At 38.2% G+C, this 23,410-nt stretch overlaps 1 protein-coding gene across 1 annotated transcript in view; it reads right to left on the bottom strand.

The window, feature by feature from the left end:
* Nucleotides 1-1,889: 1,889 nt before the first annotated feature.
* Nucleotides 1,890-23,410, bottom strand: part of ANO5 (anoctamin 5) — a 102,317-nt gene continuing 80,796 nt past the window's right edge. The window contains exons 15-23 of the mRNA XM_039253280.1: nucleotides 22,455-22,529; nucleotides 20,375-20,597; nucleotides 18,054-18,223; nucleotides 17,325-17,422; nucleotides 12,217-12,347; nucleotides 10,103-10,308; nucleotides 7,601-7,779; nucleotides 6,181-6,286; nucleotides 1,890-3,420 (exon numbers count right to left, since the gene is read on the bottom strand). Coding sequence (XP_039109211.1) covers nucleotides 3,199-3,420; nucleotides 6,181-6,286; nucleotides 7,601-7,779; nucleotides 10,103-10,308; nucleotides 12,217-12,347; nucleotides 17,325-17,422; nucleotides 18,054-18,223; nucleotides 20,375-20,597; nucleotides 22,455-22,529 — 1,410 coding nt within the window. The 3' untranslated portion in view covers nucleotides 1,890-3,198. The remainder of the gene's footprint in view (nucleotides 3,421-6,180; nucleotides 6,287-7,600; nucleotides 7,780-10,102; nucleotides 10,309-12,216; nucleotides 12,348-17,324; nucleotides 17,423-18,053; nucleotides 18,224-20,374; nucleotides 20,598-22,454; nucleotides 22,530-23,410) is intronic.

The raw sequence follows: 23,410 nt of genomic DNA, 5'->3' as shown, positions 1-23,410 counted from the left end.
CCATCACAGTGTCAGACTTCAAAGCCTAGTCAATGGTACTTCTGGCAACGCTATGTTCCCTATTAACATTCTTTGATAACATAATAACTATTGCTAATTAAAAACAACTATTGAGGTGCCTGGGCGGCTCACTTGGTTGGGTGCCTGACTTCAGCTCAGGTCATGATCTCATGGTTTGTGGTTTGGGTCCTACATCGGGCTCTGTGCTGACAGATCTGAGCCTGGAGCCTGCTTTGAATTCTGTGTCTCCCTCTCTCTGCCCCTCTCCTACTTGCGCTCTGTCTCTCTCTCTCAAAAATAAATAAACATTAAAAATTTTTTAAACCAACTATTATAGAGAGGATCTTTCAAAACATATAGATTCCCCTTTTGAAGGAGTGATACAAACTCTTCACCCTCAACCGGTATCCATCAACAGAGATCCAGTGCTACCCATAGCAACTGAGGCTACACAATCAGTTTAGAATCCAATTTTCACTCTCGACACCTGGTAGTTTTCAACTTGAAACTTCTTGGACTTTCCTCTCATCCTCACAGAGATGCCTTAGGTGATACATTCCCCTCACTACCCACAGCTGCACCAGGCTGCCTCACGGCACCTCTCCCCATGGAAGCAAGCACAGCTTCATAAGGAGAGAACACTTTATCTCCTTCCTCTGCCCCTCCTTTTCATTATCATCTTCTTTCCATATTCTCCTTAATAAGCTGCTTCATGGCTTAGTTGAAAGAAGAATTTTAAAGCCAGGAGGAATCACGAGATGCAGAAAAATAAGACAGCAGCCCATCTAATTAAGATACTCCCTTCTGATGGATTCCTCTAAAATAAATGTTTTGAGGTGGATTTTGCTTCTTGTGTGCAAAGAAAAACCAATGAAGGCAAGGATTAGTGATGACATTTGGAAAGGGTTATGTAATTTTTTGGCTTTTGCACTTAAAATTATTTCAAATAAAATAAACGTTTCCTGGAGCATTTCTGAAAAAAAAAAGTTTGGGTTTGATCGATTGATAAAAACATCAGCCATGCTGATAAATCTCAACCTACACTTGGTAGTCTCTTAATTGGGCCCTCCGTTAATAACACAATGGTTCTACCAACCACTGGAACTATTTACTTGTCTTCAAATGATTTCCTCTCTTACTAGTTTCTCCATACATTCTAGAAACCCAACACTTGAGTTGATTCTGTTTTAAGATTACAGTGTACAGATAATTTTGCGAGTTACATTTGTCTTTATTTATCTTAACACCCTAGATCTATAAATACTGTTAAGCTATACAAACTAAAACTTATATCCAGGAAACCAAGTTCCACACTCTTCCTTATTTTTATTAGCACCTAGGAAGAAAGCAATACATATCAGCTGTGCACAAGGGACAACACTGTAGTAACATAGAGTTTGATTCAACAAATCAAAGATATTGCATCTGTGGCTTCTTTCATAGTAACATTGACTGGTGTTAAGCAAAAAATACATCTCCTCCTCACATGACATCATTTTTTCAATAATGAGATCATTTAAAATTACACAAAAATGTTTTATAAAATCTACCTAGTGGATGACAAAACATTACTGCCAATTTGGGGGTAACTGTCTCATGGTTTTATAAAATTCCTAATCCTCTCTTCCAAATGTTTAATACTGACCCTTAATTAATACCAGCTGCCATATACTTAATTGGCAATTCTACAAAAATGTATTAGTATCAAATAATGAAACACTACTTAAAAAAATCTTGTGATAAAGCTTCTTCTTTTGTATACAACTTAAAAAAACAACATTCTTTTCAAACCGAAATGTAATTTGAAGCTACAGATGCAAATACTATATGACTAAACTGTATCTCCCAGTCTATAGTGTCAAAAATATGTATGAAGTATTTTTTAAGAGAAAAAAGAAAAGGTGTACCTGTACCAGAGGCCTACATATGAGAGAAATCATTCAATTAACTTATTTTCACTTGGCTGTAAAATCCATCACCCCCTTCTTACTTGGTTGATCTACTTTTGGTGTTAAACTCCGTGACTGATGTTAAATCGACAATTTCACTAAACAAGCTAACATTTGAGATGTTACATCACGTCAGATAAACAGCACAACCACTTCTTGTGTGTCAAAGGCATAGGGACAAGGCACTGAGCACTGTATGGAGTGATGCATCAATTGGAAACAGTATAAACCCATTAGAAGATTCGAGATTGCTTTAAAGAGAGAGATCAAATTTCATAAACAACTTGTACCTAACTTACACAAAGAGCTTATGCTCAAACAGGCTTCATGATGCAAAATATGCATGGTAGAAGAAAAATGATTTTTAAAAGTAATTCAACGATTTTTTTAGATTAAGGTCAACAAATTAATCAATATTCATTGTCTTGTGTTTGTTAACTAAGAAGACACATTGACTTCTCTACAATATCTTTCATTTACTTGAAGAACTGAAGCAACCTAACAACTTCTTAATGCTGTTTTCCAGATAAGACAATCCAGCCTTGAAATTGCTGTTACCAAAACGTTGTCTTAAAAGTACTGAGATGTTAGACTTTTGTTGAAACCCAAATGTTCAGTCTCTTGAAAAACCAATTCTGTATTGACCTGGAAGGTCTCTCTGGGATTCTGATGGAAGCTTAAGTTGTTCAGGGTGATTTCAGGAACAAACCCTTGCCATGATATTTACTTAACATTTTTAATATGTGAGTTTTCTTAAGTCATCTGATTTGGGGTTTTCATTCACATGGTCTAAGATGGCAGGATATATACGGCTCAATAGGCTTCTTCACTTCTTTTCTCCACGTTTCAACATTTTTCTTGATGGGGAGAAGTTATAAAACCACCAGTAGAAGACCATGAAAATGTGCAGACACACTGGAACATGATGGGACAGCCCAAGTCCAGTGTTTCATTCTAAACTGCAACATTCCATGATTTTTCACTATTCTGATTCGATATGCACTTTTAACAATCATTTCTAGAACTCCAGAAAACAATATCTGGGGAGGGCTCAGTCAATGAAGCAGACAAGTGGTATTCTTCCAACCTCACAAAGCTGGCCTCTGTAAAAGTGTACAGAAAACTCAGAATTAAAAAAGAAGGAGGAGGAGGCAGGGTGAAACTGATATGTGGCTTCTGGCCTCTGGCCCAAAACCCAGGGGAGATTGTGAAGCCTAACAGGCATCTAGTGGCTTGTTCATTATGTTGATTAGACTGCTGATTTAGCCAGTTGTGCTTTGTTTTCCTGAATTAGGACTTCTTTGGCAAGTTCACTTGAATTAGCTCTCAAGTTTTCTTTTAATTTGTTAAGCTCAAAGTCATGGAGAATCTTGATAGTCATTAACTTCTCTCGCTTGATTCTCTCCAGAACATCTTTTGGAACATCAGGAATCATCCAGGCCAACAAAAATTTAACTAAAAACACAACATGCTGGAGGAAAAACAAAAGAAAATCGAGGACACTATTAGAATTGTCAACTGTTCAGCAGGAAATTCTTACAAACCGCTTCAATCATTCAATAAACTGTGCTCAGCACAGAAGTATGAGGAAAAGCCAAAAGATATGGTCCTTGTCCCAGAAAGACAAACATTAAGCAAATAAATACATACTAAAATGTGTAATTACAGACCTTTCAGTTGATCTTGGTTATTGAATATACTTTTTATATCTGTGCTCACTCACTCCTGAAAACCCAATAAAATATTTGTAAAGGAATTTTTAAAAATGGTATAACTCACAGAGTTGAAGAAAGAAGAAGAAGAAAGAAGAAGAAGAAAGAAGAAAGAAGAAGAAGAAGGAGAAGGAGAGAGAAGGAGAAGGAGGAGGAGGAGGAGGAGGAGGAGGAGGAGGAGGAGGAGGAGGAGGAGGAGGAGGAGGAGGAGGAGGAGGAGGAGGAGGAGGAGGAGGAGGAGGAGGAGGAGGAGGAGGAGGAGGAGGAGGAGGAGGAGGAGGAGGAGGAGGAGGAGGAGGAGGAGGAGGAGGAGGAGGAGGAGGAGGAGGAGGAGGAGGAGGAGGAGGAGGAGGAGGAGGAGGAGGAGGAGGAGGAGGAGGAGGAGGAGGAGGAGGAGGAGGAGGAGGAGGAGGAGGAGGAGGAGGAGGAGGAGGAGGAGGAGGAGGAGGAGGAGGAGGAGGAGGAGGAGGAGGAGGAGGAGGAGGAGGAGGAGGAGGAGGAGGAGGAGGAGGAGGAGGAGGAGGAGGAGGAGGAGGAGGAGGAGGAGGAGGAGGAGGAGGAGGAGGAGGAGGAGGAGGAGGAGGAGGAGGAGGAGGAGGAGGAGGAGGAGGAGGAGGAGGAGGAGGAGGAGGAGGAGGAGGAGGAGGAGGAGGAGGAGGAGGAGGAGGAGGAGGAGGAGGAGGAGAGGAGGAGGAGGAGGAGGAGGAGGAGGAGGAGAAGAAGAAGGAGGAGAAGGAGAAGAAGAAGGAGGAGAAGGAGAAGAAGAAGGAGGAGAAGGAGAAGGAGAAGGAGGAGAAGAAGAAGAAGGAGGAGAAGAAGAAGAAGAAGGAGGAGGAGAAGAAGAAGAAGGAGGAGGAGAAGAAGGAGGAGGAGGAGGAGGAGGAGAAGAAGGAGGAGGAGGAGGAGAAGAGGAGGAGGAGGAGGAGGAGGAGGTGGAGGAGGAGAAGAGGAGGAGGAGGAGGAGGAAACAGTAGTAACAAACTCCAGAGATTGAAGACAGCTGGGACTTAAACTTGCAACTGGTGATATGATGATGGTAAAAACCAACAAGACAAAAGCCAACTTTATTTTAGATCTTCAATAAAGCTCAAGAAAGATGGTCCTAAGGACTTGGAAAGCATACATGGGGGTGGAGCTGAAAACAAGAGGATTAGCCAAAATATGGTATAAGTAGGAGCAGGTGAATTTTCAGGACCTCTCTCCTACCTTCACCCAGGTACTGCTTCTCTCCATCCTCACCTTGGCAGCAAGTAACTCAGCAAAGATGAGTAGTTTACTCTCAGCAGAAATCAAAACAGAGAGCTGTGAACTCGGGAGCACCAGAGACAGTGGAGGATGGAGAAGTGGCCCCACATTGAACACATGGCAACTAAGTGACATTCAGTGAATCCTAAGATCCCTAGTCTTCTTCTGTGTTGCTCAGCTCTCTGAACACAGGTAGCCATAAAATAGCTCAACAGAAAAGAGTTCAGAGGATTTTTCACAGACCGTAACCAGTTTGTGAAATCAGAATGGCAGATATCAAATTTTATAGGTTTCAAATGAAAAGGTCCCCTCACCAACTCATCACCAGCGAAACCCACCAAGTGACATTCTTCCTCTATGCACACAAAGCTTATAATCAGCTCTCATTTATTCACTCTACAGTATGAGCAGGTTGGCAAGAATCATCAATTATGTAAGAAAGTCTAACGTGAAAGAAAAAGACTGAAACAGAAAAATGGGAACTAAAAAGCAAGAGAAATAATGAAGGAACGAAAGAACAAAACAAAAGACAAAAACAGGAGACTATCACTTATAGGAGAGAAAATAAACAATAAGAATTTCATAACAGGAAGTATAACACCTGAGTAATAGAAATTCCAGAAAGACAGAACAGAGAAAAGAAAAAAAATACATACAAGCAAATTTTCTCAGCTTGAAGGGTAAGTATGTTTTCAGATTTACAGTGCCCAGCAAAGTGTCCAGAAAAATGAATATCGTCCAATAACAATAAACTGTCTTGTGAGATCTCTGAGCTGTCAGCACAGAGCCTGACCCAGGGCTCGAACTCACGGACCGCAAGATCATGACCAGAGCCGAAGTCAGATATTTAACCAACTGAGCCACTCAGGTGCCCCTAGCTGATTATCTTTAAACCCACTGCTAATTCTGCTGAGTCTGAGATTCATTTTTCAAGAGTCACTAATAAAGTCTAACTTACAGGGTTATTATTATAGTGTCTGGAATCAGTACATAATAGATACTCAGTAAGATCAGTGAGTTCTCTGTCCTTTTATTGACCTTGAGAGAAGATGCCATATTTTTTCTTTTTTTATGTCACCTTGGTATCTTCAAAAATAGTAGGTAATAACAGGCAACTCATTGTACTGAAGATATCCCTAAGCTGCTTTTTAGGACAACAAATACTTCCTTAAAAATAATTTATTGAGATAATGCTAATTTTCTGCTGAGCAGACACCTTTAGAAACCTGAAGGGAGAAGACAGACTAACTGGAACACAATTAAGAAAGGCTTACTTCCATGACGATGATGAAGGTCATCTTGGCAGCAAGGACATGCCAGTACTGCATATTATGAAAATATTTCTGGTCATGGTCAGGTGGATATCTGTAGTCTCTGTACCTGAAAAACAGAAGTAAATGCCAAAAAAATATTAGCTATGGTTTCAAACAGAGACCCAGCATAAATTCTTATTATTTCTCCAAGAGACACGCTTAATTAACTACAAAAGTCAAGTCATAGGAAGATAACTGCTGTTACGAAATGTTTCTTTTCGGTACAGGTAAAAATCAAGGCCACATGTTACTTATATTTAGTTTGGTGTAGCAGAAGGCACAAGTGAAACTTTTCTCCTGCCCTTCGAAGTCATATTTCTTAAAAATGTTAGCAAAATGATGCTGTCTCCCCGTTCCCACTCTTCCTACTTTTAATGCAGTTCTATGCACCACTTCCCTGAAACACACTGTCTCCTATCATTAAACTGAAGAAACATGCTAATCCTCATCTTTTTTGATCTTTTGACAACAAGACTTGACGTTGTTGACTATTTTTTTGAAACTCTATTTTCTTTTGGCTTATTTGACAGTGCATTGTTTTTGTTTTTCTTACTATTCTTCTGGACTTTTCTTAGTGCTCAACCTTGGAAGCTCACTGTTTTCTACAAACTTGCTAGATATTGATGTTCTTCAAAGATTTAGTCCAACTAGGAAGTGATGAAATCAAGAAAACTGACACATATCCATGCTCTTACACAGTATACTATTATTCCTCTATCAAGATTTTGCTGTTTCTTTGTTGGAATCCGGAAGAAGTAGCTGGCTTAAGGTTTAAGTGGTCTATGTATATATGTGTATATATACATGCATACATGTATATACATTTATGTCATATGTATTTATTATATATAATCTTTAAGTCATAGAGTAAGAAGCTCCTCACAGTACATGAGATGCTGAGTGTGGAAATATGTTCACAAATCTAATTTCATGCTTCCTGTGTGAAAGAAACCATTTAAGTGGGATGGGTGATGAACTTATCATATTATTTCTCCCTTTCCCACTCTACCTCTTTTTATGGATACATAGTTAAATTCAAGTAGGTTAAATGCATATATAATATGATCATGCTGTATGGTCTATAGATATTACATTTTGGGACCAAGAGGCATTTGTTGGTCGGAATTCTTCCCAATAAATTAAAATAATAAGAGACAATTCAAAATTGATATTATCTTTACCCATGATATTCTTTTACTCTTGGACATTCTATGTTTCCAAATCAGATTCATATGATGAGTGAATTCCAAAATTGATGCACTTTACCTGGGATTTTTATTGCCCCAAATAAATCCTTCACATTATAAGACAGGAAGAAAATGGAGAATTTAAAAAATGCATTTAAAAAGCAAAATTAAGAGCTAAGAATATAAGAGGGAACCTGCAAGTGGTGAAATCTCGTTTCTCCCAAGGCACAGTGTGGTTTGGAAAATCAGCTATCAGGAATGTTGACAGGCTGTCATTGACATATCCTTTCATGGGCGCAGCGGCATCCTTTGAGTAGGCGTAGTAGTAAACTAAACGAGGAATGATGTCCGAGGTAAATGCAACAATAAAAGCCTAAAGGACAAAGCAAGAGGGAGATCTTGAGCTAACTATTTCATTTGAAGAATATCTGATTTGCATATTTCTCAGTTCCCTATGGATGCAAATGATTAAAATGGCCTTACAAATCATGCTAATATATGAGTCTTTGGTCTAAAACATGAAATAGGTCTTTTAAAATGTATGATTAGTATTCCAAGATTTCACAGCTAGAAAGTGGCTGAGTTGAAAAGTGAACCTAAATGTATCTAGCTACAAAAACCATGGTCTTTCCACAATGCCTTGTTATTTCTTCCATTTGTTTCACAGCAGAGTTCTACGGTCCTTAACCAAATCCATTTGGCTGAATCAACTCGTTAAGCAAGGACACTGCGTGTGCCTGCGCTCGTGCAAGTTTGTGCACATGCACATACTAGTAGGTGGCTGCTGGGAAGCAATGGAGAGATAGAAGACCATGTGACGGTAAATTTCCCAAAGTTCAGTGCAATTAATTTCAGTATTTAATTCTTTGGGAATGGTATTTTCCCATCCTTACTTACGATCTGGAGTAATATAAATAGCATGTTTCTTTTAGGTTATGTAAGTCCATTTAAAACCATCTAGCTCTGCCATCTACATTTTCAGTGTAGAGCTTAAAAACTTTTATTTATTTAGTTAGTTATGTTTATTTATTTTTGAAAGAGAGAGACAGAGCACAAGTGGAGTAGGGCAAAGAGAGAGGAAGACAGGAGAATCCGAAGGAGGCTCCAGGCTCTGAGCTGTCCACACAGAGCCCAATGAGGGGCTTGAACTCATGAATAGTGAGATCAAGACCTGAGCCCAAGCCGGTTGACTGAGCCACCGAGGTGCCCCTAAAAACTTTTAATATTATTTCTATAGCTACTTATCCATTCAGGTTTTCTATTACTTACTGAATAAACTTTGGCAATTTTTATTTTCTAAAAAGGTGACAATTTCAAATAGATTAAAAAAAATTTTTTAATAAAGGCACATATAACCATCTCATAATTTTCTTACCTGTATCTTGTAATTCTTTTCTTCTTGTTTGAGATTGTCAGACTTTGGCTTGTTTTATGTCTTTTCAACCAACTCTTGATTCACATAGGAAGAATATTGCTTTTTATTTATTTTCTAATTTGATTATTTCTGACTGCATCTGTATTAATTCTTTTATTGCTTTTTTGTTTATTAGTTTTATGTTTTTCCTTAGTTTCTGATGTGCTTAACTCAGTCTTCTTTTTTAATAATAAAAGCATACAGGGGTGTCTGTATGGCTCAGGCAGTTAAGTGTCCAACTCTTGATGTCGGCTCAGGTCATGATCTCATGGTTCGTGAGATTGAGACTGGCATTGGGCTGTGCACTGACGTGACAGAGCCTGCTTGGGATTCTCTCTATTCCTCTCTCTCTCTGCCCCTCCCCTGTTTACACACACAAACTCTCTCTCTCTCAAAATGAACTTAAAACAGTAATAAGAGCATTTGTTGCTATGAATTTTTCTGTGGTTTTAGCTAATTCCTATAGGTTTTCATTTTAATTAAGCTCTCTTTATAGTTTGAATTTTGCTTCCATTTTATACAATAAAGCTTACTTAAGAGTGTGAATGTTAGGTGGATAGATTTTTTTTATAATCTTTATTATTGACTTCAATTTTTATACCATTATTGTATCTAAATAGATATTATAAAATTTCTGCTTTGGAGAATTTAATTTCATTACCATTTAAACAATTTTTAAAATATTCATTTATTTTTGAGAGTCAGAGTGTAAGTGGGGGAAGGGCAGAGAGAGAGGGAAAGGGAGACACAGAATCTGAAACAGGCTCCAGGCTCTGAGCTGTCACCACAGAGCTGATGCGGGGCTCAAACTTGCAAACTGTGAGATCATGACCTGACCCGAAGTCGGACATAACCGACTGATCCACGCAGGGAACTCTCATTATCATTTTTTAATAAGTGCTCCATAAACATAATATGTAAATGTTGTATCTTCTCTATTTGTACTAAACAACCCCATGTATAATCAAGCGTTAATTGTGTTATTCAAATCTTTTATACCATTACATATTTTCCGTCTACTCTGTCACATGCTATGAAACTATATCAAGGTATTTTAAGGACAGTGGTTTTACATTTTTCGTTGTATTTCTAAGAGTTTGCATGTCAAGAATTTCTCTGTGTTGTCTAGTGCATAAAAGTGTAGGGATGACTGATCATTATGGACCGTCACCATGATGAAATCAACATAAATAAAGATTGAATTAAGCATCATTCACATCTCCCCATCCCCAAGAAAACAAAATAAAATACAAAGCCGCCCAACCAAAATGGGTCCACTTACATTAGTTGCAACAGAAAGGACAGCCATTCCATAAAGAATGTCTTGCCAGACACCTATGCTATGAGCTTTAGCAGCTACCGGTCTCCTGTACTGAGTTGTAAGTTTCCAGGCATCCACTCGGATCTCTATAATATTATTCAAGAGAGCAAGAAGAGGAGCCAAAGGAAAAGAGGCCACAAATAATGTGACAAATCCAAATTGGATAACTGTAGGGGGAAAAAAATAGTAAACTCATTATTGTGAAAGAGAAAAAGGGAACATTCTGCCCAATTCCTGCAACTTCCTCATTTTGGGAGGAATCTATACCAACCAAACACTCCAGGCCTCTTTCCATCTGTCCACTCCTTCCTCCTCATTGGAAGCCTAGTGACTTACTTGGTTACTAGAATAGAAAGGAGAAACTGAGCACATACAACTCAGTTCTGTCCTGGCTATTTCTTTTGACATCTGCTTGTCTGAAGGAAGCATCTCTTCTTGTTAGATAAGAGATTCTCTTTATTCTTCTTAAAACATAGTCTTTTATTTCAGGGCTATGTTTAGGTCTATGCTGGCCCAGTCTTTACACTGGTATTGGCACATTAGTGGGGTAATGAAGTTTTTCTGTCTTGCTAAATCTGTGAGATCAGGGATAATGACCGATTCATTTGTACATTTCCAACAGTCAGCATGTGTTGGGTGTATAAATATACTCAACTATGAGCCTTATGAATGAATACATTGTTTAAGGTTTGTTAAGGTCCTGATCCTCTATACTACTTTGACATCTTTCTAAATAAATTTTATTCTCTTTTCTCATTAAGACTTAGCATCTATGTAAGTTCACTTCTCTTTCTGATTTTGTTTGTTTCCAACAATGATTAAGGTACAAGAATCTATTCACCTGGCAGTCTGGGCTTCCCACATGAGTGAAAAATGTAATACAAGACACGGAATGGCTTCCCACTAAAGGGAGAAGAAAAGACTCTTCCACTAGTCCTCTATTTTTAGATGAATCCCAAGTGTTTCTGGATTTCAGCTTTTCTCAGAAGAATTTCTCAACATAATCAGCCTTGCCATTTACTAAATCAACTGAACACCTCTACTGAACTAAGAGACAAAAATTCAGAGGAAGTGTTATGTGGAAACAGCTTGAATTTCCTGGGTTCAAATCCCAGGTTTTTACTTAAAATATTTAAGCCCACGGCACAAACTAACCTATCCAAATTTCAGTATCCTTTAAAACAGAATGTAGTGAGTAATAATTCCTCTGCAGAACATTTCAAGAGTAGGGATAATGTTCATTGAACATCCAGAATAAACTAACTCTTGGCTGAGTCTCCATAAATAAATGGTAGCTAATTTTCTTATGAAAGCTTGATTTCATTTTTAAAAATTTCAGTGATAATCCCTAATGCATCTATGCACAAATGCATTTGATACTTACCTAATTAATTCAAAACTACAGCCTCATCACCCCTAAAGCAAAGAGTGCCCAATTTTACAGTCAGCTATAGGAAATAGACTTCTCTCGATTTGTCTTAAATTTACCTATTTCGATCCAGGTATCATGTATGTATCACAGTGGAGAATCAGTAACAATTTCAGGTCATTTTTTCATTCTATCATTATGGGACTGGAGAGTAAGTGAAGAATATTATTCCACCAGAGAAGGTAATTTGAGAGGCAACACTCAAGTAGACTTTACGAGTAGCCCCCGCAATCATCCCTCCTAAAATTTCACCTCAAAAATCTCTTCTCTGTTCAACCCTTAGCATTTTTTATGCATTTCTTGTGTTCAGTGTGAGCTTCCCTTGCACAACTGTGTTTAGCCTGCTTCTTTTCAGCCTGAAATAAAGGACTGACACTAAATGTATGTCAGACTCTGGGAATGTGTTTCGACTCATTCTCCCTCTGGGCTGTCAGTGTGGCAAACAGGAGACCCATGCAAGCTAATCTGAGACAGGGATTTAAAAGTAATCCATACTTTTAAATATAAAGTAAATACATAATATAAATATAAATATATATAAATATAAATATATAATATAAATATATATATATAAATATAAATAGCTGCAAAAACACTTACTTTACTCAGCCTGACTCTATGTTTCAAGACAGTGGTTAAAAATTACCTGTTTCTAAGTACTCATAGAATAGCCCAAGAGATCCGAAAGTTTCAAGGTCATGATCCTGCTCCCATCGACTGTATAGCTTTTCGGAATTGGTCCGAGCTTTTCGACGTCTCCACCAATTCAGAACCATACTGTTGGAGGTGTTAAAAGTAAATACATGATTAGAACTTAAAAGAAAGGTCAGAGTTAATAAGGGTGTTAGATCTAGAAATTGGCAGTAAGACAGGGTAAGTAACTTAAGATCACAGAGCAAGGAGAGATATGACTGTAGCTAAAGTTGAAATGAAAATCTAGCATTCTTTTCACAACACATGCTACAGTCAAAATTCTTTATTGGGTGATAAAGAAAATAAGACAACCTTGACTCCTCCCATGGAAATATATTTAGTCAGAGACAGTTCTGTTAAAGAGCATGTGGACAAGAGGTTCACCATAGGACCGATTTTTTTTTTCTATTTATTAAACTTTATGTTGTCATGGAGGATGCTCAAAGAAATGAGAAATTGGAGGGGCGCCTGGGTGGCTTAGTCGGTTAAGCGTCCGACTTTCGCTTAGGTCATGATCTCGCTGTTCGTGGGTTCGAGCCCCGCGTCAGGCTCTGTGCTGACTGCCAGCTCAGAGCCTGGAGCCTGTTTCAGTCTGTGACTCCCTCTCTCTCTGACCCTCCCCTGCTCACACTGTCTCTCTCTCTCTTTCCTAGAAATAAATAAAAAACATTTAAAAAAAAAAAAAAAGAAATGAGAAATTGGTTACAAGAGAAAATAAATGACAAAGAAAACATAGTTTATCTAATATGTGAAAATAAAAACAATAATCCCAAACAAAATATTACCTAACTAAATTCGATACTATTTAAAAAATAATATACCATGATAATGTTAGGTTACTTTAAGGAACTTTTAAAAAAGCCTTTTTACTAGAAAATTGATCAATGTAATAAGTCACATCAGCAGATTTAAGGAGAAAAACATAAAATCATGTTGACAAATGCAGGAAAATTCATTTGATATGTTTCAAGCACCTATCGAAACTTAGATATGACAGAAAAGTAGGAAAAGAAGGAAAGTACTTCAATTGGATCAAAACCATCTACCAAAATCCTGGGGCAAACATCATTCCGAATAAGGGAAAGTCACAGCAAAGGAAACAACTAACAAACCAAAAGACAACCTACTGAATAGGAGAGGATATACAAATGGCATACCCGATAAAGGGATAAAGATATGAGAATATCTTTTTTTATTTGGGTAGGAAAGGATTTGTTAAATAAGACCTAAAAAATGCTAATCCAAGAAAAGAAAGATTGGTAAATTTTAATGTATTAAAAGTATGTACTTTCGGCCATCTATACCAGAGATGGCCTAGCGCGAGTGATTTAGCCCACTGGGGTGCATTTGCAATGGCAGAGACATTTTTGGTTGTCACCTAGGGAGAGTGGGCTACTGGCATCCAGTATATATAGAGTCCAAGGATGCTGCTAAAGCTCTTACAATGCAGAAGACAGCCCCCTACAACAAAGAATTAACTGGCCCAAAATGTCAGGACCACTGGGGTTGAGAAAAATAGAGACAAAATTTACGTTGGGATAAAATATATGCAGCACATATGACCAAAAACCAACCAAGCAAAAATACAGTAACCAGAAGTTATAAAGTGTTCTTACAAATCAATCAGAAAAAAAAGATAAGCAGGTAGAAAAAATGGTTAAACCATACCAGCAAGCATTTCATGGAAGAGGAAACACATATGGGCCAACAAAGCTCATTCATGTTATTAATCAGGGAAATCCAAACCAAGGCTAGTGTGAGATATTATTTATACCTTCCAAATGTGCAAAATGTAACAAGACACTATGAAGAACTATAGCAAATGTATATTAAAATGAACAATTATACACTGCTTATCTCTGAACTGAAAGACAAGAAGGAAAAAAAATGGTGAAAAGGGCACAGAACACCTGAGATTTCTGACACTATCAAAAAGACAGGCAAACATGGAACTGGAGTCACAAAGAAAAGGGGATTACCCAGTTGGAAAAAGAAAAATTTGGCAGGGGTCCCCAAAGTATTTCCACATGCTCCATCCTAATTACTAACTCCTCAGTCCCCGCATAGTAACCATTATGTTGAATTTGGTAACGATTACTTCCTTACTTTCCTAAATGTGCCTTTGCCATCTATGATCCATTGTCAGTTAATTTTTTTTAAAGATTGATATATTTTTGAGAGAGAGAGAGAGACAGAGAGAGAGAGAGAGGGGGAGAGAGCACAAGCAGGGAATGGGTAGAGCGAGAGGAGGATAGAAGATCCGAAGCAGGCTCTGCACTGACAGCAGAGAACCTGATGCAGGGCTCAAACTCATGAACCGTGAGATCATAACCTGAGCCAAAGTCAGATGCTCACCCAACTGAGCCACCCAGATGCCCCCATTTTTAGTTACTTTCTAAATAAGGTGTGAGTTTACACCGAGCTTTGCTATTTTGCGAATAGAGGTCCAATTGTTCCAGCAGAAGTTGTTGAGAAGACAGTTCTTTCTGCAAGGAACTGCTTTTGCACTTTTTCAAAAACAAAATGGCCACATTTGTGCAGATTTATTTCTGCAATCTCTACTCTGTTCCACTGATCCATATATGTATTCCTTCATCAATCCCACCCTCTTGATTCATACAGTTTTATAGTAAGCCTTAAAATTGAGCAGGGCAATTCTTCCAACTTTATTCTTCTTTATCAGAATTGTTTGGCCTATTTTAGTTCCTTTACCCTCCATATCAATTTTAGAATCTGCTTGTCTATAAGTATAGAAATTCAGCAGATGTTTTGATTGGAATAACAAATCTATATATCAACTTGGGGAATAACTGGCATCTTTACTAATTTGAGTCTTCCAATCTGTGAACACATTTCTCTCCAAATAATTTGTTTTCCACCAGGATATGTAGTTTTCAGCATACAAATCCCATATATTTTAAAAATTTATATCAAAGTGTTTCATTTTTTTGGTGCTTACTCTTTCTGTACTGATCAATGATTCTTGCTTCCCATACTTTCATGTTGTGCTCTCTTCTTGCTCAACTATACCTTTCAGTAGATCTTCCATTAAGGGTCTATAAATATAAATTCTTGTTTTTATGTCTAAAAGTGTCTTTATTTCACCTGCACTTATAAACTAGTTAAGCTGTTTCTAGAAATCTAAGGTGTGCATTAATTTTACTCCAAATCTTGAAGCTACTCTACCGTCTTCTGTATCTATTGCGAGGAGTAAGAAATGTGTTGTCAGTGTAGAGGATACTCTTTTCTTCTGAAAGATTTTAAGACTGTTTAGCTCTCATGTTCTGGGGCTTCACCATAACATATCTGGGTGTGAATTTAATTTTATTTGTCTTACCTCATACTCCAAATTTGTTTTCATTTCTGAAACTCATGTTTTCCTTCAGTTTTGGAAAATTTTCAGCAATTACCTAGTTAAAGAATTTTTCCTTCCACCATTTACTCAATTCTTTTTCTGGAACTACTACTAAGTTGATGTGGAAGCCTTCTAATAAAGCCTCCTGTCACTTTAATTTTTTAAATCTTATTGCCACTCTATTGCATTTGGTTAATGTGGAAGTTTCTCAGTACTATTTTCCAATTCATTAATTCACTCTCCAATTGTGTCCAGTGTTCCATTGATGTCACCTATCTTTATTTAAAGTATCATTTTTTTTCATTTATGTATAATTGATTCTTTCTCCTGTTAACTTATTCTTGTTTCATTTATATATGTTTTTATCTAAACTCTTTCCTGATCCTTCTAAATGACAGCATCACTTCTCTTTATGCTTTTAGGCTGCCAGAAGATTCTAGCTAGAGTAAGTTCACTTCTTAAAAATTGATTTTGTTGGCAGTCTCGGTAGCATTAAATTTTACCATAAATTTTGGAATTTTTGTTTCTGTAGGCTTAATTTTACTTCCTTCTTTTTTCTTTTGCTTCCCTGTGTGTCTTTCTCTTTTCCTCTCTGTGTTTGGTTTAGGGGTTATCCCCATTATGCCCTCCAGATTCCTAGTTTAGAGCTAGGACTTAAAATAACAGCTTCGAGTTATTTTTCTGGGGTAACTGGGATGCAGTACATCAAATCCTGTTTGAAAAGATAAGTCTATGTTTTTCCTTTGTCAGCACATGAAAAAGAACCCCAGGAGTGCTACAAAACTGTGGAAAGAAGTGGCAGCAGAAGGGGAGGGTGTTTTCAACCTTCTTTCATGAAGAAGTGACAATAAACCCAATCCCTAACTTCAAGTACAGTTACAACAGCCACGCCCTAGTCTTAAGTGGGGCACTTTAGTCCACTTGATTGTGTAGGTGCTAACCTTGACACTGTCATTTCCTAACTAAAAGCACTGCAAGATTACAGGCTTATGATTCTTTCTCTTTTTATCCATGGAAAATTTCAACTTCTATTTGAGATCAACTGTCATTTTGGTTTTCTCTTTTTATAATGTATTCATTATTGCTATGCTTTTGGAATAGGGAGCAATCCCTTCATATACTCAAACTTCATTCATGACCAATTTTTGTGCCTAAGTGTGTCCATGTCACATGGATATATATATTTCTTACGTTTATTTATTTGTGGGGAAGGGCGGGGGGAAGAAAGAGAGAATCCCAAGCAGGCTCTGCTCTGTCAGTGCAGCGTCCGGCATGGGGCTTGAACTCACAAACCATGAGATCATGACTTGAGCGGAAATCAAGAATGGGACACTTAACTGACTGAGCCACCCAGGTGCCCCTCACATGGATATTTTTAACAGAGTTCAACTTACACTAATCTTGAGAAATAATATGCAACATATAGAATAATATAGAGAGAATATAATATTTAGATTTACCAGTGGATTCTTCATAGGAGAGGGGTATAATACCTTTCCCTCAACTTCACTCAAGCAATAACAATCCATATTTAAAAGCCTGTATTACCTTAGTGCATTACTGACTGTTGGTTAAAAGCGAGTTTTTGTTATTGTTGTTGACTTAAGCATATGCTAACAAAGATACCATGATAATCAAAGAATTCCATCTTCTTCCAGAGGAAATCTCTCATGGTTATTGAGGAAAAAATTGTAAGTCATACATACGGATAAATGGCTTCTTTAATGTTTCCGAAGATCTGTTTCCCAGTCATTATGATGGTCAACTGGGCTGTCAATTCTATTAGACAGCCTCCAGGGTCACACTAGGCAGAGACAAAAAGAAAAAAAGAGTGAATGATGAAAGATGGACTTTTGCAAAAAAAGAAATCTCAAACCATAAGATTACAATCTAAAAATTTTTGATGGGAATGGATATTAAAGGGGTGTAAAGAGATATTTAGTTCAACAGTTTCAAGCACATTCACTAACGAGTTATGAGATGGCTGCATTAGATTCAGATTTCTGGGTCTTACTCTTAGAAGATTCTGAATCTTTATTGAATTAGGGCTAGAAGTTGTTATTTTCTCCACAGCCACAGATGGAAACCACTGACTGGTCTAACTCTATAACCCATTATGGAGCCATTTTTGCTATACTTGTGCAACACTATCATTCAACTTTTGCAGGAAGCCTTCAGGAATATAAAACCTATTTATCCCATTTTATAGCTCATATATTACTACCAAACAATAGGCACAATATCAATTATTGCCCAGAAAGAACTGGAAGGTCTATCAGATGACAGGATTGTAAGACCAATACTCTCTGTGGAGAGAGTCGGTGTCTTAGACTTCTCTTAAATCTTGATAAAATCTGAGTTACTGCTGAACATACAAAAAGTATTTAGCTAATATTGAGTTACTAAAGCCCCAAACCTCTCAAGAGAATTCCTACCTCTTCACTTCTCCACACATTAAACAAATATGTGTATTTTCCGGGATAGCCCACGAACTTCCCTTTAAAGAAAGCTACGTAGAAGCAGGACGAGTAAAAATTTACAAACTGAAACAGGAACATTTTCAAGGTAAGACTGCTCTCATATTCCTGGTAAGTTCGAGGAATTTCTGTTAAGTAATAAAACACCAACGTTAAATTATGCACCTTCCTGTTTCTCCTTCAATTTTGTATTCCCTGGGAAAGTCATTATTCAGACGCACTGCTGAAAAGTGACCAAGTCTTTGTTCTAACAGACCAATATTAAGATTTGTGTTCGACTTTTTATTAGAGACTTGTATTAATCTAATCCCTGGAGAAGGCTAGGAATTAGTCATTTCTATATTTAGGTGGGTCAAATACTTGCCTGGAGTCACACAGTCAGAATATGGGATTCAGACCCATATCAGACTGGAGAGGCTTATAATCGCCCCCCTTATATATCACATACCCTGTAAACATCTCAGCTCTCTCTCTCTCTCTTGTTTGTTTTCAATCAGGTTTAATCAAAGTAAACTCATATTAAGGGCAGAGGATGATTTCCAAACTAAATTGCGTTTTCCTCTCATGAATTAAATGGTTATATCAATTTTGAAAATAATATCATACAGATGGTGGCAATAATAATTCATTTTCTCTCTCCTTTATTTAAAATGCATGATCATGATCTATCATTTAATGAATTCCAAAGATTAAAAAAAAAATTAGATTCCTTTCACAGCACAGAGAAGCATCCGGAGGTGTAAAAGAGTCAGGGGGTATGTTTTCTTAGTTGATAATCTCCCAACAGCATGAGCTGATTCAGCCAAATTTGTCACAGCTTCAACAATACTAAAATAGTAACACATCTTATTCCAAAGACACAGATAATTCCCTTGCATTTCTAACATATCTCTAATATGAACACAAGTAATTTTTGTCACTGAAAACTGTGATTTTTTTAGATGGTTTGTTTTTAAGTGCTATCTGCTAGATATTTTTTATTGTAATTAGCAGGGAAAAAAGCAGTAAAATTGAAAAAGAACTACAAATTTAAGGATAGCATTTAATGCAAGTTGCTTCCTAGTGCATACTCCAGTGTCCAGGGAATACTGTGCTCTTTCTGGTTACTGGTGGGCACAGTGACGGTGTCCTGACTTAGAGGAGGGAGCTAAGCACACAGAGGAGAATCTCAGGCCCGGAGCAGGGTCTCTGATCTCATTTCCAACTTGCTGGGGCAAAACCGTAAACAAGAGAGTGCTCTGCACTCCTCTCCCGGACTAAATCTCCACTTCAGCTGTGACCCCTTTAATAGCCTTCATGGCTGTGGGAGCATTTTTAATCATTTAAAATGAGAATGCTCCAGGATCTAAGACATAGCAACTGAAAAGAAAAGCACTACATGTAAGATTTACTCAGGAAGAGACGATTGCTCCATTTTTTCTACGATGTTTTTCAAAAGCAAATACCTTCTATGGGATGCCTGGGTGACTCAGTTGGTTAAGCTCCCAACTCTGGCTCAAATCATGAGCCATGGGTTTGAGCCCCGTATTGGGCTCTAGGCCGACAGCTCAGAGCCTGAAGCCTACTTCAGATTCTGTGTCTCCCTCTCTCTCTGTCCCTCCACTACTCGTCCTCTGTCTCTCTCTCTATGAAAAATAAAGAAACATTTAAAAAAATGTAAAGAAAAAGAATTTTCAAAATCAAATACCTTCTAAAAACCATACACAGGAAATAAAAATTACCTATGTCTTGAGGAAAGTGAGGATTTTACTTAAAATTCAACTAGCCCCCTCAAAGGAGGAGTAAGACAAAGATACTCAAAAAAGATCTACAGAGGGGGCGCCTGGGTGGCTTAGTTGGTTAAGCGTCCGACTTTCGTTTAGGTCACGATCTCGAGGTTCGTGGGTTCGAGCCCCACGTCGGGCTCTGTGCTGACTGCCAGCTCAGAGCCTGGAGCCTGTTTCAGTCTGTGACTCCCTCTCTCTCTGACCCTCCCCTGCTCATGCTGTCTCTTTCTCTCTCTCCTAAAAATAAATAAAAATATTAAAAAAAAAAAAAAAAAAGACCTACAGAGTCCTAATTCTCCTGTCTAGTTCTTTTTCTGGCTTCCAATACAATGGGCCTAAATATGAGTGTTGGGGGTTCTGAATATCAGCCTATGCATCTACCTGTAGAACAAAATTGCTTTCTAACTTTAAAAACTGACTTAAATATGAACTCCCCAGGGGATGATCCAAAGTGGATGTATAGCACTGGCGGGAACACTTTTTCAGTGTCACACAGATATTTGGCCAGCTTACCCATTTTTGTTATCCATGCAGATATCTTTTCATAAAAGAAATTCAAGATCAAGATGACAATAAAGTTTAAGCAGGATCCACTGAGTGACGTAGCTATCTGGGGAGTGAGGAAACTTTTGACATGCTTCAAGGATGCTTCACTTTCCATAAAGCTAGCAAACGTTGCAAAGACTGACAGGCGGTACACAATCACAGCTACCATGCAGGCAATGACAAGAGCCATCTGGAAGAGGGAGAGAAGGAATTGGTCACGCGGTCTCTGTATCTCTGCGATGTGCTCACATCTGAAACATACTAATCTCTTCCTCACATCATGTTAACGTTAATGCCTCTGACATGGAAAGCAGACCAAGCCAGGCTCTCTCACTCACCACAGGTGCCAGGAAAAGAACACTGGCAAGGAGAAAGGACTGGAGATAAGACAAGACCTACGGTGGCAGCTGCTGAGTGAGCCTAAAACAGAAAAGTAGCCATTGCCCAACTTTTAGGCCCATCCTTTTCCAAGCACTGGAAAACTATACAGAAGACCAAATCCTGCCTGTAGACTTACTTATTCTTATAATTCTTGAGTTAAAATTTGTTTTGTTTTTGCTTTTTTTTAAAGGTTACAAGAAAAAGCAAAGATACCAGAGGCTATTTGTACAAGGCCCACAAAGCCTAAAATACATCTGGCCTCTTTACAGAAAATGTTTGCCAACCTCTGCTCCAAACAGGGTGGTGTGAAGACCATGTGCTTTCCCAGCAAGAACACGGTTACAAATTCTATTTCATTAGCCCTCAGATTATTGCTATTAGTGGTCTGATATGCCTGGTAGTTGAGGTATCTGTATAGATTCTGCATAAATTTTAAATACTTCCCAAATTGGAAAAACATGAAGATCGAGGGATGTCTTTATCTCAATGATTTGAAAATTTGATTCTGAACATTGAGGGACTGAACCAAGCTGAATGAGTACTAGAAAGAAAAGACAAAACAATCTTTCTGGGACCACACTCTATATTATTTCTCAAGTAGTGCCCTGACTTGATTATTGACCTCCCCCATTTACTCTATCATTTCTCCTCAGTGACTGTTGCATCACCTAAGAAAACATACATTTAAAACAGAAAAATCAATTCCTTTAACTAGAAATACTAAAGATAAACTATTATGGGATAATGTGGACTGGTAAGGTTAAACTATAGTCTATAGCTGCTAATTATTTATATTTCAGTAATGCTCAGGGGGTAACATTGCTTCTTTTCCTAAAATTAAAGGCCAACTGTAAGAGGGCACAGATTTGGAGAGGGGAGGGCAGGAAATAAATTGTGGTGATGGAGGAATGAAATCTATCAGCTCAAAAGCATGGAGAAAACCTGACTCCCTCACAATGGGACATGCTAGCTAAATTTTTCTTCTATTTATCTCAGCAAGAAAATAAATTTCAAGAGTATATGTTTTTATTTTCTTGCATTCTGTGTAGCTATTTTAAGTGGAGATAAAGATAAATTAATGATTTTTAAAAACCACTAACCAGATAGTCTGCAACCACACTATAACAGTGTGTTATATGGTTCTGGTTTCAAGTTCTCACCTAATAAATGAAGTGCTTGGAGAAGCGGAAGGACAGTCTCTAAGATGAGGCCTTGCTCTCACCCCCAGCTCTTTCCCCAAGGTTCAGTTATGGCACATCCACATAGATCACACTTTATTTTATATAGGAGCTGTATTCAAGAGAAAGGGACTGGAGAGGGAGAGGAAGGAGAGGGGCCCAGGAGTCACTGCAGATAAGACGGCTAGGATAGGGGCGCCTGGGTGGCTCAGTCGGTTAAGCGTCCAACTGCAGCTTAGGTCATGATCTCACGGTTTGTGGGTTCGAGCCCCGTGTCGGGGTCTGTGCTGACAGCTCAGAGCCTGGAGCTTGTCTTCAGATTCTGTGTCTCCCTCTCTCTCTGACCCTCCCCTGCTCACACACACTCTCTCTCTCTCTCTCTCTCTCAGAAATAAACAAAACATTAAAAAAAAAAAAAGATGGCTAGGATAACCCTACTATAGGACTGTGTGTCAGTGAGATGAGAGCAGTTGTAAAAGAATGCTCACCCATAACGTCACTGTAGCTCCAGATAAAAAGTACCACGGGAGGCGACTGTATAGAGGCATATAAGGTTCCATCTCCTGTAATATGGAAGAAATCACAGCAAAAATCAAAACCTACCCGCCACGTTGGGACTCCCAACAGCAGTCAAAACCACAAAACCCAGTGAGAATAGAAACCTCCCCCAAACTGCCCACTACAGCTCCTGGGAAGCCACATTCTAGCCGTGGTTCCTTCCCTTTCCGTAGAAGCCTTTATGGCCCTTAGGGGAGAGATTTTACACATAATGTGACCCATAATGGATACACACTATTTCTTCAGTGTTGAGATGGAGTGATATTCAGGCCTGGTAGACAAAGCCATAACCTGAGGGCTGCTGTTAAGTTGACATGCTTCAATGATTTTATAGTTTTATTCTAATTGAATTGAATCGCACTGCATTGCTCCATAATTGCTACGCATGATATTAAACAGGGCCCCTTCTTTATACTTAACAGGATTTCATTCTTCTACACAGTTCGTGGGTCCAGTCTTTTCTACATTCATGTTTTTTAAGTTATTAATGGAAGATATTAATTATATCAGTTGAAACTCTCAGCTATATCAAGAGGCAGTTAGATATTATTTAAAAAAATACTGCCATGTAGTAAAAGAAGAGCTGTCAACAGAAATCTAAATTATGTCATTCTATCTAAAGGATAGGATTTTTAGCGAAGATTTTTACATCTTGAGGATTTTTAGGGAAGACTGAATGCAAACAGAACTCAACAGGCAAAATAGCCATCCGAGAGCTCTACTGAACTCCCAGATGTGTATGCGTCTGTGCATATATGTGACTATATACATGCATGTGCATGTGTGTCCAATACGTATGTTTGTGTGTGCATACTTGTTTGTGCACGCGTGTGTGAGGGTTCTGATTGGTTTTACTGAACCACTGAAGAAGCACTGCGAAGGAGTC

The sequence above is a fragment of the Hyaena hyaena genome, unplaced genomic scaffold, assembly GCF_003009895.1.
Source record: "Hyaena hyaena isolate Hyena2069 unplaced genomic scaffold, ASM300989v1 scaffold_449, whole genome shotgun sequence".
Lineage (NCBI taxonomy): Eukaryota > Metazoa > Chordata > Mammalia > Carnivora > Hyaenidae > Hyaena > Hyaena hyaena.
Note: the sequence above shows the minus strand (reverse complement) of the source record. Positions and strands in the feature narration are given on the sequence as shown.